Source organism: Chelonia mydas, chromosome 15 (assembly GCF_015237465.2).
Source record: "Chelonia mydas isolate rCheMyd1 chromosome 15, rCheMyd1.pri.v2, whole genome shotgun sequence".
Lineage (NCBI taxonomy): Eukaryota > Metazoa > Chordata > Testudines > Cheloniidae > Chelonia > Chelonia mydas.
Genome location: NC_057856.1, coordinates 14,835,235 through 14,850,837, shown reverse-complemented (window position 1 = coordinate 14,850,837; position 15,603 = coordinate 14,835,235). Strand labels below are relative to the sequence as shown.

The 15,603-nt window shown below is 39.7% G+C and overlaps 1 protein-coding gene across 6 annotated transcripts in view; it reads right to left on the bottom strand.

Annotated features, from left to right (window-relative positions):
• The window catches only part of PI4KA (phosphatidylinositol 4-kinase alpha), a 95,297-nt gene that overhangs the window by 23,531 nt on the left and 56,163 nt on the right, over nucleotides 1–15,603 (bottom strand). For all 6 annotated transcript variants that reach the window (XM_007054925.4, XM_027817302.3, XM_037878718.2 and 3 more), the window contains exons 23-40: nucleotides 15,521–15,603; nucleotides 13,699–13,769; nucleotides 13,463–13,587; nucleotides 12,621–12,702; nucleotides 11,665–11,748; nucleotides 11,209–11,298; nucleotides 9,848–9,967; nucleotides 7,720–7,812; nucleotides 7,100–7,256; nucleotides 6,679–6,806; nucleotides 5,460–5,618; nucleotides 5,050–5,201; nucleotides 3,024–3,131; nucleotides 2,143–2,270; nucleotides 1,938–2,057; nucleotides 1,209–1,288; nucleotides 850–1,043; nucleotides 26–116 (exon numbers count right to left, since the gene is read on the bottom strand). In XM_007054925.4, coding sequence (XP_007054987.2) covers nucleotides 26–116; nucleotides 850–1,043; nucleotides 1,209–1,288; nucleotides 1,938–2,057; nucleotides 2,143–2,270; nucleotides 3,024–3,131; nucleotides 5,050–5,201; nucleotides 5,460–5,618; nucleotides 6,679–6,806; nucleotides 7,100–7,256; nucleotides 7,720–7,812; nucleotides 9,848–9,967; nucleotides 11,209–11,298; nucleotides 11,665–11,748; nucleotides 12,621–12,702; nucleotides 13,463–13,587; nucleotides 13,699–13,769; nucleotides 15,521–15,603 — 2,065 coding nt within the window. The remainder of the gene's footprint in view (nucleotides 1–25; nucleotides 117–849; nucleotides 1,044–1,208; nucleotides 1,289–1,937; nucleotides 2,058–2,142; nucleotides 2,271–3,023; nucleotides 3,132–5,049; nucleotides 5,202–5,459; nucleotides 5,619–6,678; nucleotides 6,807–7,099; nucleotides 7,257–7,719; nucleotides 7,813–9,847; nucleotides 9,968–11,208; nucleotides 11,299–11,664; nucleotides 11,749–12,620; nucleotides 12,703–13,462; nucleotides 13,588–13,698; nucleotides 13,770–15,520) is intronic.

Here is a 15,603-nt window from a genome sequence, read left to right as displayed (position 1 = left end):
ATAAATTACTCTTAAAATTAATTACCTTTATTGCTTCAGGTACATCACTAACAGCTCCTGGGTCCAGCCGAACCAGGCGGGTCACTTCTGTTCCAATAGCTTCAGTGTTTTTAAATCTAAGTGTAACCAGGAATGTGTATGTGTTAGTAGATCAAGGTGAGCTTCAATTCTCACTTCTATTTATGTGAAGAGAACAGCTAGAAACAGGAACACACATGCTTTAACAGAAATACCCCACATAAAATCCATGTACAATAAGAGACAAACATGCTGGCAAAACTTACAAGTTGGTCGGAAACATCTAACCTCATTCTGCTAGTGCTTCTCTTCACACCACTAGTTGGCTCAGCCAGTTACAAACTTCCTGGATGAAGAATTCTCTGTGGAACTATGGAAGCCTGTCTCCACAGCTTTGCTTATATTGCAAGAGGCAAAGTACTTCCTTTTCCTTCAGGGGCTAAGCAAGCTACTTCTGTTATCTTACTTGTTTTAAGGCTCAAACCAATTTAAGGCTAGAACACTCTTTTCAAAGAGGTTTCTAATACAGTTTTAACTCTATGCCCACTGGCCAGTGAAACAGTTTGAAGTTGGTTTAGTTGGAATGGTCTTCAAACATTACATCTGGGCTTTATGGTAAAAGAATTGAACTCAGGCTCCATTAAAGCCTCCTAATTACTACTGAAATGGGTTACAATCTTCAGTAGATTAATTCTTATTGTTTAATGGTCTCAGCCAGCAGTGCAGGGATGCAAGAGGGGTAAGGAGATGGTAAATGTGAATGCCTGCCTTGAGTATTTACTATGCAGCAGAGGGAATTATATTGGTTCTTTGTTTTGAGTTGCATCTCACCTGGTAGGCAGTTGCACAGCAAGATGAGGGGAAATGTTCCAAGCCAAATTCACATTATCCTTCCACTGTTTCTCAGTTAGAGTGATGTACTTAGATCTCCAATTTGCCACGGTGTTCTCTGCAGTTTGATCCAACTCCAGTTCAGGGGAGGAGAGCGGGTTGTACCAGGTGATCAAACGCTCAATCTCAGTAGCCTGAGGACAACACGAAAACAAATTGCTTTCTGGACGTAGATAAAACATTCCAGGTTTTTCTCAAATGCTCGTCTAGTCTAGTCTAGTCTATTTGTACTGCAACAACTACAAAATGTTAGAAATCCACTTCACATCCATGCTCTTGTGAAACAAAGGATGACCTACCAGCAACGAGAGCAGCAGTGTCCTCCGTTTCATGTAGTACTTGTGTAGCTGAGTACCTCTGTTAGTCTTCTTAGACATCCCTTGAGAAGGGGGAGAAAATGCAATCAGTTGCTTTTCTACAAATACATTAAATGCAGCTTTCAAATTGTCCCCTTACTGGCAGTCTCAGCAGACAGGAGGAGGACTGAAATGGCATGGAATGCTCCTAAGACGAGACTGAGTACACTGGCAGGGTGATGGGAGGAAGCAGTGCTTGTTCTATGAATATGCCAAGTACTTAAGTCTACAGGACTATCAATCTGGCACCTTCACCAGCATTACATTCACTTTAATAACTTATAAAAATAATAACCTGCAGCCTGCAACTGTACAAACGTACATTCAGGCACCTCACAAGCTCATGTCCACTTTGCTGTCCAAGAGCTCTGGCACATGGATGAAGAATAAGCAATTTCCTCTCAGGAATTTAAGCTACCATAGCCCCTGGTCTTACATTATCTGCATTATACAACTAAATGGTCTGGAGGAAAAAAAATTTGCTAGTTTCAAAACCTTGCTCTTTTCTCTGAGTGAGGCACGTCTTTCCTCAGCCTTTTGCAATAACAGTCAAGTGTAACATCAGTAAAACCTGACCCAAAATGTTAACGGCAAATATTGGCCTTAAATGACATTGAATGGATGTGTATTTTATCGTCAGACAAGTAGCTAGTGACAATTAAAGAAAGAGACCTGATTTTTTGGAGATGGTTGACATGCCACTGGACAATGGGTAAGTATTTATCCATCCCTGTGTGGCCTGCTGCCGAGATCCAATGGTGATATCCAGGTTACTCCGGGTGTCTTGATTATCTAAAATAAAACAAAATGTTTAGAGGCAGAACCAAATAATCAAAGAAACAAAAAGGGGTTTTGAGACTGCACATAAGGAACTCACCAGGAGGCACCAGCTGGCTGGCTGTTAAATACTTCTTATCGGAGAACATGGCAGTCCAAAACTTGATCAATATGCTGATATCCTCACGTAGCCTCTTCTCCCCTTGTGTGGGGAATTTTGGGGGATAACTTAAAAATATATATGTAAATAATTATAATGCAAGATACTAAAAGAAGCTTTATGTTTTTATTTCAGACCAGGGGCAATGAGTGAGCACAGTATAAGTCTCATTATGTTTTATCCTTACACCTTAAATCTATTGCACTGGGATGTGCAGCCCTCCTATCAACTTCTGAAGAGTGAAAAAGCAGCCTCTTGGTGTCTATGAATAATGCAGAATTAAAAACTTTGATATACTTCTCAACATCCTAACACTGTCACATGCTGCTATCACTTATATTACTTTAGATTGCACCCAGGCCAGATACTAAAAGGGAACATTTGCCCACATATTGTGTAGGGGTACATTTTCAAATCGGAGTATAAATTTCAGCCACACACTCTCAATGGCTTTCACAGGAATTTCATGTCTAAAATCCTTTGAAACACTTAAAAAATTTATCCCAGTAGGGTCTGTAATCTTCATAACCAAATAGATTAAAAGAAATTTGGATTTTCCCTAGTAACAAGGTACAAAGCACATCAAACCATTAATTCCTTTTTGACTTCTTGGGTATATATAATGAACAGCATAGAAGCACAGGTGAAATGGAAAGTGGCTTTTTTATATTAATAGATAAACAGAGAAAAGAATTAAGTTAAATATCAGAATAAAAACAGCTCCTATTGTGAAGTATTCTTGGAGGTTTAAAAAAAAAAAAAGATCCAAAGAACCCCCCACACTTTTCTTGAGGAATTGGTGAAAAGAAAATAAATAGTACCTGAAGTAATCAAAGGCAGTAGAATAAATCTTCTCTCTCAAGACATTGCGAATGGTTGCATTTGGAACGACATCAGCATGCAGCAGAAACAACCCGAGTGTCAGCAACCTAAAGTTCAATATATACAGAACATATATTGCACTTTAAATTGCTAAGAACATAAGAACGGCCATACTGGGTCAGACCAAAGGTCCATCTAGCCCAGTATCCTGCCTTCCAACAGTGGCCAATGCCAGGTGCCCCAGAGGGAATGAACAGAACAGGCAAGCACAAAGTGATCCATTCCTTATTGCCCATTCCCAGCTTCTGGCAAACAGAGGCTAGGGACACCATCCCTGGCCATCCTGGCTAATAGCCATTGATGGACCTATCCTCCATGAACTTATCTAGTTCTTTTTTAACTCTCTTGTAGTCTTGGCCTTCACAACATCCTCTGGCAAGGAGTTCCACAGGGTGACTGTGCGTTGTGTGAAAAAATACTTCCTTTTGTTTGTTTTAAATATGCTGCCTATTAATTTCATTTGGTGACCCTTAGTTCTTGTGTTATGAGGAGGAGTAAAAAACAGTTCCTTATTTACTTTCTCCACACCAATCATGATTTTATAGACCTCTCTCATATCTCCCCTTAATCATCTCCTTGCCAAGCTGAAAAGTCCCAGTCTTATTAATCTCTCCTCATATGGCAGCCATTCCATACCCCTATTATTTTTGTTGCCCTTTTCTGAACCTTTTTCAATTCCAATATATCTTTTTTGAGATGGGGCAACCATAGGGTGACCAGATAGCAACTGTGAAAAAACAGGACGGGGGTAGAGGGTAATAGGTGCCTATATAAGAAAAAGTCCCAAAAAACAGGACTGTCCCTTTAAAAACGGGATGTCTGGTCACCCTAGGCAACCACATCTGCATGTTGTATTCAAGATGTGGGCGTCTCATGGATTTATATAGAGGCAATATGATATTTTCGGTCTTATTATTTATCCCTTTCTTAATGATTCCCAACATTCTGTTTGCTTTTTTAACTGCCGCTGTACATGGAGTGGATGTCGGACCATACTAATAACCATGGCTCTGCCCAAGCCAAACACGAACAGATTTTTTTAAGCAAAAGATGGACTATGTCAGGATACAAAGTAAAATAAAACTACATATCATGGGCTGAACAGAAATCTGGTGTATGTGCGTGCAACTCAATTCTCTTCAGAGTTGAGTTACTTCTACCAGGTCTAGGGATAGTTAGAGCCAAATTCAGACATTACATATTTATCTGTAGAGTACTTCAGAGCAATGCAAATTTGAACTAAAAGAGGGGAAAAAATCCTTATTTTTAAAAAAGCAGAAAACAAAATCCTGAAACATTTTTACTCTGCAATGTTTGCTTAGTATCGCACTTCCTGGCCAAGGCATGTGACATACATATTACATAAAGGCTGCCAATTTGTTTTGCTGGAATGAAGGCAGCACTAGTCAAAGATAGTGCTTTATTACGTTATCGTTCTATTCTCTCATAATTGGAATGCGGTGGTAGGTTTTCGTATTTCACTGGCATTGATGCAGGATGAATTATCTGAAGAGATGGGGGCCAGATCTCTCTCATTCAGACGCTCTGGGCAAACTGCATTTCCTTCACCATCAACCTGAAACTACGGCTGGAAAACAATGGGACATGAAAGTCTTCAAGCTAGTAATCCAGAAAAATGGATACAATGGTTCTACTAGATGATCTCTGGGGTGATGTATGAATTACACCAGAGACTGATGCAAAACTGGTATTTATGGTAAAAAAAAAAAAAAAAAACTTTCAGAAGTGCCTAGAATGACTTAAGACGCTAAGTCACATTGACTTTTAATGGATTTAGCCTCCTACGTGCTTGAGTCACTTTTGAAAATGGGACTTAGATTACTATGTCATTCTTGGCACTTCTGAAAGTTTTATCCTTTGAGATGAAGAACAATTCCTATACTCAGCATTTAGCTCTTTGTCCTCCTACCCCACGCTCCTTCTAAGAGAACAAATATCACTCACTTGAAACGGGGTCCAATAGCTGCCACGTGTCGGTTCAAACTGCTCTTTGCCCCTCCAATATTCAGAGACAGGGATCGCTGCAGCAGGCTGGAGAAGATCTCGACCTGATCAGAACTACAGTACTTGGCTATTTCAAATCTCTGCACCAGAAACTGAGGAAACAAAAAAAAACAAAGGAAAATGTAGCTCAACAAAACCAGAACCTTGCATTTCTCCCATTCTTATGCACCTCTGCAAACATGAAAACATCACCCTACACTAGGCACAAAAGTACTACAACCATGAACAGTGCTACTGGTCCAAAAACAGAAGTCCAAAGGCACAGAGCAGCTCAGTCTTGGCGCCTGTTGCCTGCATCCTCCCATCCCATCATTATCTTAAGTGTAACAATGCGGAAAGGGGGTACTTGCATCTATCCAGATGTAATGTGGTGTGACCTCTGGAGGGCAAGGCCTTGGCTGACTCTCTTCTGAAGCAGCTAATGGATCTGCTTCTTTCTGCTCAGCGGAAAACAGGCCAAATTTCTGCTCCACTGTCATTTGCCAGGCTCCTGCCATTTCTCGCATGAACTGTGAAAATAAAGATTAGTGTTTGTTGCTCCAAGTGCGTTAACTTGTTTGCAGGACCTAACCTCCTTCTTTATATTAGCATGGAGCACACTAGTTCTGAACACCCCACAATATCTGAAACTTTGAAACTCATTAGAAAGGTCTGGGGCTAATCATCACTGTGACTAAGCCTACTTCTCCATTTCAGCATAACTCCCTGCACATATTGGGAACTTCTCCCTAAATTACCTGAGAGAAAGTGCTGGTTTTCCGTCATTGTAGCCATTTCGACATGCAGTGGTTTCAGCCACTATACCGCAGCAGTTACCACATCATTACTGCTAGATTTAGTCACATTTCAGGAAGTACAGCTGTTTAGCCCATTACAGGACAATAATAGTTCTAACACACATAGCTCGTCATTCAGGGTATTAATGCCAGAAACTAAATGGCATTGCTAGCCAAATTCCTTTCACTCCTCAGAAGAGGTGTTCTGGCAAAGCAGGAAAAAGAAAAATTCAGGCCTCGTATGTACAAAAGTTGTACCAGTTTGTACAACCGTTTTGCACTGATTTAGCAGACACTTTTATTTCAGTTTAAACCAGATTTACTTAAGCTAAACTGAAATCAGATACTTTGAAACCAAAATAAGAGTGTCCATACTGGGGTTTGCAACAGTTTAATTACATTGGTTTAAAAACCTAATTAAATTAAACTGGTGTGACTTCTGTGTGCAGATATGACGTGAGCCTGAAGGTATATATCTCGAGTCCATAACTAATGCTATATAAGGGAAAATTGCCAGCACATAATGTATTCTGAAAGTGATAAAGCTTCTCAACTGAACTGGCTGAAAGTACAGCAGGCGATGTGTAAATAAAATCCACGTCCAGCAGTACAGCCAGAGAGTGAGATTATCCACATGACAACATCAACTCATTAGCACACTGCGAAATCTTGACTCAAGAGATCAACAGTTGTTTTTAACATGCCTATTTTGCATGGATTTATTCTAAATGAGATTTCACTCCTCTCTTTTTTTCTTGAAGAAAAACCTGAAACATTGACTGAAGCTCCCTACCGGTACTTCTATTCCATTCTTAGCAGCAAGTAGCCACTCCCAGCAAGCAATTGCTGTTTCCATGCCATGTTCAGTGAACATTCGCAGGGGGCCCCAGCACAAGTGATGCAGGAGCTGAGGGTCACAGTCTGAAAAAACAAACAAACAAACATTCATACAGATTTCTTTAACAGAGAAAATAGGAAAAAGTTTTCAAGTCAGCAGGAAATTGGTCTGCACAATTTGTGACAATCAACTCCAAACAAATAACGTCTAGCTGTGACTTCAAGAGGTTTTCCCTGAATTAAGTTTACTAGATATAACACCATTCTGCTTCAGTTTATACTCACTGGATTTGTGTATAAAGCATCTATAATTGTAACTTAGTGCTAAGAGCATCAGCACTCAGAAGTACAAAACAAAGTTCCATTTGTTTTATTACCTTTGCTACTTATTAGCATTGCAGTCAACATAAACATGGCCTGGGTGTAGACTTGAGGCTGGCCTGGTTCTAGTGCATCATTTAGTTGCTTGATCATCAGTTTATTCAGGTCAGATACCCGACCTGTAGCATTTGAGAAATGAATCATTCCAGCCACCTGTAAAACATATTTCTTTGGTCAGTGGCGATGAGAAAAATCTCTACATGGCTGACTTTTTTTTTTTTTTTTTTAAACTGTTTGGCACATGCTGGAGTCTGGGAGTATTCACAACTCAGCATGGAGATCCAATGCAGGCCTCGTGATGGTTTCTTGATACTACATTTTGCTAACATTACTGAGTAAACTCAAAGAAGAACAAGGGTTTTATTTGCAACTGAAATATCAAAAAATCTTTACAAGACCAGAAGTGAAATGATCTCCTCAATGAACTGTGTCTATTATGCCCTAAAACTAGAAAAGATAATGTTCATTAGAGTCCTTGTTTAGATGTACAGGATGATGCCTCTTTGCTATTATAGCTGCATTCTACTTAATCCTCCATTTGAAAGCAAGTACAAGTGAGAAAAGCAACATGGCCAACTGGGGAACTCCATGAGTTCAGGAAAAATTCTATAGTTACCTCTCCTGCGTAGCGATTGCGCAAGTTAAGAGAAGACATAAAGTTGGAGTAATCTTTCTTCACACAGGCTGGTCTTTCAGTTAGCTGGGTTGCCTATAAACAACAGTTGTAATGGTTATCAACTGTTAATATACAAATATTGTGTTATCCATATACACTGTCTGGACTTTTAAACAGATCATCCATTCAGTATCAAAAACTGAGAACACTAACAGCTGGATTACCACCATGGCTACCAGAACAGTATCAAAGAGCATACAGGTTGATCTCCCTAATACTGCGTCATGCTGGTGTTAATGAGGAAATAAAGGAATCGGTTGTGACAAAGCTCCTTCCCCAACACCTGCAGCCACGCAGGGCTTCGCTGGATCAGGAGTTCAGGTATAGGTAGTGCCCTACCAAATTCAGAGCTATGAAAATGCGTCACGGAACGTGAAATCTGGTCTCCCCCCACATGAAATCTGGACTTTTGTATGCTTTTACCCTGTACTATACAGATTTCATACCATGCCACCCTTACTTCTGCGCTGCTGCCTTCAGAGCTGTGTGGCCGGAGAGTGGTGGCTGCTGATTGAGTGCCCAGCTCTGCATGCAGCAGCTCTACCTTCAGAGCTGGGCTCCCGGCCAGCAACCGCCGCTCTCCAGCTACCCTGCTCTGAAGGCAGCGCTACCACCAACAGCAGTGTAGAAATAAGGGTAGCAATACCGTGCCCCCCGCCAACCTTGTGACACCCCCCGCAACTCCTTTTGGGGTCAGGACCCCTACAATTACAACACTGTGAAATTTCAGATTTAAATAGCTAAAATCATGACATTTACGATTTTTAAAATCCTATGACCGTGAAATTGACCAAAATGGACCTGAATTTGGCAGGGCCCTAGGTATAGGGAAGAGCAGCCTCCATGAGGCTGTGACTCCTATTCTGATGAATAGCGTCAAAGAGGGGGAAAGGGGCAAGGAGCATGCAGAACCATGGCTGAGCCCTCCTCATGTGCCAGCTTGCAGAGCTGTCTAGGTGCAAAGGAGGGAGCATTCTGCCTCTGACAATAGACTGTCATGCACTCACCATCCCCCTACCCCTTTGCATAACATAAGGGCTCCTGAGAAATATGACTCCGAGTCACTACTCTGTTTGGGATCTCCTGGGGTAGTACATCTATGCCCCAAACTCAGGACAAGTTTGATACAGCCAAAATTTCAGAACTACTTGTATTGCAATTTCAAAACAAATAAGCAAAAATACAATTACTTCTCTACATTCCCCTTCTCAAAAGGGCCAAAATTCCTATGGATTACAAATCAGTGTGGATTAGCTAGGTGCAATCAGGCAAGAATCATCTAATTTCTATTTTAAAATCACCACCCTGATATTGAGTCTCAACGGAAAATCCACATGGCTCAGCAAGAACACTGAAAATCCAGCATTCAGCTAATAACAGTCTTCCGCAGTCCTGCCTAGGGCTTGCTCAGTTCACTGGCAGATAGATAAACTTGTCACAACTATTTGTACTACATACTTCGGATGTCATGCTTGTGTAATAACCATGGTTTTGCTTACAGCAGCGAACTGAGGTCCAAAGTAATAAAACAAGAGATGAGGAAAAGACAGTCTGCCTTTCTGATTAACAATGAAAGGGTTTTATTTTCATTTTGATGTGCAGGGCCTTACTCACTCAGATGATCATTAAAGGAAGACTTTCATCTATTGATTTGAGAAAGTATATTGTCAGAGCATAAACATCTAATGCAGCTTAACAGTACACATGAAGTAGTGTAATGTAACAAAGTCCACATACGTACATGCACACGGGCCTTTTCAGACTCTACAAATAGTTATATAAATGGAAATGCGCTATCACTTAAAAATGACATATGTAATACTAAACCCTTGCTAAAAGTACATCAAAGACTTTAATATACAGTTTTGTGCTTAAACACACAAGATTTACAGTTTAACTTGTAGTATCTCTTACCTCCCAACCATTCAAAGGAGGAAGAACATGCTTAAAAGACACATTCCTCTTCATTTCAAAACAAGGGATGCTCCAGAATGGACACCTGGTATGTTATTTATGATATGCATGACTTACAGCATATAGGATTACTTTGTTGATGCCCGATACTCACCCCCAGGGTGGTGTTTTGTCTGTTGTAGCCTGCAAAGTGGAGAATGCTTTCTGTAGCCATAGCCAGCCCGGTGTGCTGAGACAAGCCTGACACCCAATTCTGATGTTTGTTTAGATACTCCTAAGAGACAAGGAATCAGATTCTTTCAAAGAGCACTGTAATTTTCAAGAGCAGCTAGCTCATTTCAAGTATTACACACATTAAACTACCAAAAGATTTATTATACACACATCTGACAATCTATTTAATTAGGTTGAGTCCTTGTTTTCCTTTCTAAATATTGCTCCCTCAGCACTAGGAAAGCAGGACTTTTGTTCCTAAGACGTTAGGCCCTTTTGAAACTCTCATCCTAGAAGCCTAAAATAAAAAGGGATTTTTCTCTCTTTTGTACAGAGGATGAAGCAAACCTAATAGGGATCTAAAGTCTGAAGCAAAGATCGTGATTTTGAAAACCAAGCACAAATGTTCTGCAAAAAGAGGCATGTTACACTCCATGTAAGATGAAGTGAGATGGAAACACTAACTGTCTTGCTCTGCTAGAATGAAGATTGAAAAACTAGTGTCCACTCTTCTTTTACAGGCGGGAATACAAATGTAACACGTAGATCTGAAGTACTAAAAACTATTCTTGAGCCTCTCCAGAAACTGCCACATCAGTGCTGAGGGAGGAAGAGAGGTAACAGAAAGCAGGTTACTCTAGAAACTCTAACCTGCACTAAAGATTAACCCCCACCTCCCAGGACAGGGTTAACAGACATGTTATCCTGCTCCCATGCTACCACGACTCAGCAAAAGGTATTAGCAGCAGGATAAAGTCCTTACTTGCTAAGTCACAAAATTCAGTAGTTTACCATGGTCTTTTAAGTTAGCAAAGGTTCTACTGTATTTGAAAGAGAATTAAAAGTCTGAGAAAACCGCTCTCTAATAGCAAAGCAGCAAAGATGTTGCATTCTGATCACCTGCTGAGAATTTAAAAATGCATGAATTTTTATGCACATTAATCAGAATGTATCACTCGCATAACACTGAATCAGAGAGTAATTAAACCTCCGCAACATTCTGCATTCTTAACATAGAATCAAAGCGGAACAGAATGGCTGAAGTACTGAACATTAATTTGAACAACTTAGCAAAGATATTGTTTGAAGACTACTTCAAAAACAAAATTAAATTGCTACTGATTTTAGTGATGCTTCCATTATTGTGGGGGGCAGGGCAAAATAAGGAATCAGAATAGCCAAAAAGTTACAAAATAAGTATAAATGCATTCAGTCGAATGATATACTGTGATTTCAAGGTAGGTGAACTTTGTACATTTCTGAGGATCACAAATTATTTCTTCACAAATTCAAGTTAGTTACCTGAAGGTGGGACTTTGTGACAGAAGGAGCCCATTTCATTGCTTCTTGAAGAATCATCCCACACCGGGCAGCAAAGTCCTTCACTATACTCTAGGAAAAGTGCATTGATACACCAGTCAGCCAGCCAATAATCCACAAACAGCATTGTGCTTAGTGGCATAGTAAGCAACATTAAGGGCACCAGCCAGAGACAGCTCAAGAGACTTTTAATGGCATTAGGATATTGCAGCCTATTTACAAAAAGTGTGTTCTGGGAGGCAGAGAACTGTTATGCTTTAGTAAGGTGCAATTCTGAAACAGGGAAATTCAGAATGAACTTCAAAATGTCTGGTAGCTAAATTACAGCTCATGAGCCTTACCTTAGAAGGCACCTTCAAAACAACACTGTTCAGAGTAGCTGACTGAGACAAGTCAATTAAACTACTTTTGACCACCTCACCAAGAGACACCACTTACCTCTCTTGATTCATATGTATCAGGGACAGTGATTCTATACGGGGTGTCTGGAATGTCATAGTATGGTTGGTCCTTGTGAATGTCCTAAAATAAAGTATGTTAAAGTCTCAAAAAGAAGCAATTCACCCATGTCTGATTGACTTGTTCATTACAGGCTACACTTTTTGCTTTGTTAAGTCAGTTTGCTAGTGACACTATCCATCCCACAAAGCAGACTCTTGCATTTTGGTTTTGTTTTCAACATGACCATAACTATAAACTATCTTATGGTTTAAAACGAAACATGAGAAAATAAATAAAATAGTACTTCTATAGAACTTTTCTTTCTTCAAAACACTTTACATACAATAATGCATTAATCCTAAATTAAAATAATCAAACTGCACACTTCTTACCTCGCATAGGAATTCTGAGTTTTAACTGATCAATAATGTTTGTAACATAATTTATGATCTTTGGATTTAAGGTGATTTCAGAAATGTAAGTTACTATGAAAGGTTTCAGAGTAACAGCTGTGTTAGTCTGTATTCGCAAAAAGAAAAGGAGTATTTGTGGCACCTTAGAGACTAACCGATTTATTTGAGCTTATGCTCAAATAAATTGGTTAGTCTCTAAGGTGCCACAAATACTCCTTTTCTTTTTACTATGAAAGGTGTCTTTTCTTGGATATTATCAAGCAACTTAAAACTCCAAATAAGCAGATCTTCAGGCAAAATCGTTATCAATGTGAAATGAATAATTTAACTCAAAGAAAAAAAGGGGGGGGGGGGGGGAGAGGGTAACACTACACCACTTAGCCACTTCATTGTTGAATGATGCATAAGGTATGTTTTGCAAACATGCACCTTCAGTTGTATCTGGTATCTCTGTTCCACTGTTATGAAAACTTTGGTCAATATACATGCACTTTCTATCAGCAATAAAAGTAATAATAAAGTACTTAATAAAGTACTCACCGCACTGAGAGAGAGTGACAGCGTCTGGAGAATATCTAACATGGTCTTGAGCACAGTTCCACTCCACAGTAAATGAGGGAACCTAAAATAAAACAAGTTCACACTGAATAGACAGGTGAAAAAAATTATGCCTTCACCAAAAGGCGCAGAAGATACACACAGAGCAATGTCTCTATGTGTAAACCTATACCAAACATAAGGGATTAAGTTGATCATGGCTCACAACAGATTGGAGTTGTCAAAAGCTCTCTTTGAAGGCAGACTCAGAGGGGAGATTTCCAAGGGCACAGAGGCAATCGGGTACACAACTCCCATTGAAAATCAAGGCAATAACGTCAGGCTACATGACTTCAGCTCCATATCACCCATGTGTGCCAAGGAGGAAAGGAAAGGGAACTAAAGAGCAGATTACCATTTTAACCTACATTTTGTTTTGTTCTTGATTTTCAGTATTTTCTGTCCACACACATACTAAATGCACTACACACTACTGGCCAGCAGAGGGCACTGAAAGCTTAGTTGAATTACACACAGCATGATAAAGCAGAATATAGTTTTGCATTTATTTAACATTCTGCGATGTGGATCATCTTGTGTGGATACTAGGAAGAGGATTGCAATAGTAACTAAGCAAGGATTTCAGAACCAGGATAACATTTTAGTAGCCCTCTAGGCCTTTTTTAATCATCAGAAATTTTCATCTTTGCTATGTACAAAATGACTGTTTGACAGAACTGGCAGTCACGAAATCTAAATGAATGCCCTATACAAATGCATTCTTCTTCTTGATAACCAAGTAGGCAGTGTGAAAAAGGTAATATAGCAGGGATGTCTATACTCACTTATCTACAAGACCAGATAAGTATTTGTCTGCAACCCTCCTGATCCTCTTGTGAATGTGGTTAAAATTCACTAGGAGAAAGTGAGCATGTCGCTCCAGCTCCTCTTCATTCTCTTTAGTTTTAGCCTAGATATTCCAAAGAGAGGCATGACACTTCTGTGTTTTTAAAAAGACTTTCACAAAATAAACACACACACACACACTTTACACTGCAGTTCTCCTTCCCACGTAGCTTACTTTATCAGCCATCATTGTAAGGAAAGCTTCAAACACCTTATCTGCAACAGCTATCACACACTGCATCATCCCTGGAGAAGAATCAAGAAAAATTTTGTGCTCTGTTATAAGAATTAACTTTTCCTTGGATACTGCACCATTAACAGTTAAACATGTTTATTTGTACTCAGCCAACACTGAATCAAGCTGCTTTACAATTCTAAATAATGTTCATTCCAGCAAGAGCAAGTTTTTTTTTTAAAGTTGAAAATAAGCCACCACCAGTTGAAAATAGCATTTAGCAGTATCCTCCTCCTCTTATATGCCACAGCTCTGCAAAATAGTCACTTTGTTTATCAATAGAATATCTCAAATTAAAACATGAATAGTTTAGCTATTTGGTAAGAGTGGTTTCTACAGGTTATACTGTAGTTTAATAGGGGGCATTTATACTCAAGGGACTCTTCCTACAAATTTACTACCTTACACTTGCTGCAGTTCTATATAATCCAGACGAAATGACAAGAGATAAACATGTACATTTCTCAGTGGCAGCTGGGGAGGAAGTGTAATTGCAATCACGTTTGCATACTAAGTTAGAGCTATTAATAACCCAACAACAAAGAGTGTTGATGGGACCAACTATCAACTTCAGGAGTTTCAGAAAAAAGCACTTGGGCAGGAGTTGCTACAAAACCTCACTCTGAATACAAATCTTTGGCAATGGTTTTGATTCAATGGACTACCCAAAATATGTTGAGAACCAGAAACTAGTTCCATAAATTGCAATCAAACCTCTTTATGCATATAATCACAAGTGACCATAATGCTGTTTCATCAGTGAAATTTTAATGGAGAAGACTGTCCTGTCTGATTTAGTCCTCTTCTCCTCACGGTTTTCAGCTAGTATCAGCTGATGGATATTTTTTATTTGCTTAAAGTTTACGCTGACACAATTTATAGGAAATTTGACTGAAACACTGAGTATACCTACTCCATACGGCTATTTTTACTAGGACTATGTCATTGGGTATGCACACACTGCACTGACTCAAGTCAAAACTTTTAATAATGACCAGACTACTCTAAACATAAAGGTGACTTGCAATTCTCTAAGGCTATGTCTATACTGGCAACTGAATGACAAAATTTGTGTCTTTTGTCGGTGTTAACACCACCCTGCCAACAACACAAACGCGGCTCGTTGGGGGGGGGGGGGGGGGGGGCATTTTTTGTCGGCAGGAGACCCGACAAACAGCAGCTGTGCTGCACAACTTTTAGCGGCTCGGCTGTAGAGACACAGCTGTAGGGACACAGCCATATCGCTAAAAGCTGTGTAGTGTAGACATAGCCTAACATGCCTCCTGAAACAGGTGCACACTGTGCAACAACCCTACCCTGGAGCAAAGCAGCTAGACCACTTTTTTTCCATTTCACATCTGGCCTTATTACAGGTTAAGAGACAGGAGGTTAGCGCAACAGAAAGTATGTAACAGAGTGTTTTGCCCCCAAAGGGAGTAAGTGTTAGTAAGAAATGAGAGCACAAGCAGATATTGCCTACATGCTATGTTGTAAGAGAAATAAGCAGTTAGCAGTCAGCTGTGATCTAAAAAGAGTTCATTTGCAATGGCTTTCTGGCCACCAAGCCAAAATGTACGGTCCACTTCTGATAAAGTCAAAGACTATCTCTGACATGCACAATTCAAAATACTTCATACTTTAAAGCATATCCATGTAATGCAGGTTCACTTAAAATTGACCTAATTCCATTAATTTTGTTCTAAAAGATATTAGCCAGACAAATTTTACTTTCTCAGGTAGCATATAGCTGAGGTAATCTTACCAGATTTGTCTTTTTGAATAGCTTTATCCTCAAAATAGCAAAACATCACTTGGAAGCGATCTTGGTCTGTTGAACGCAATACC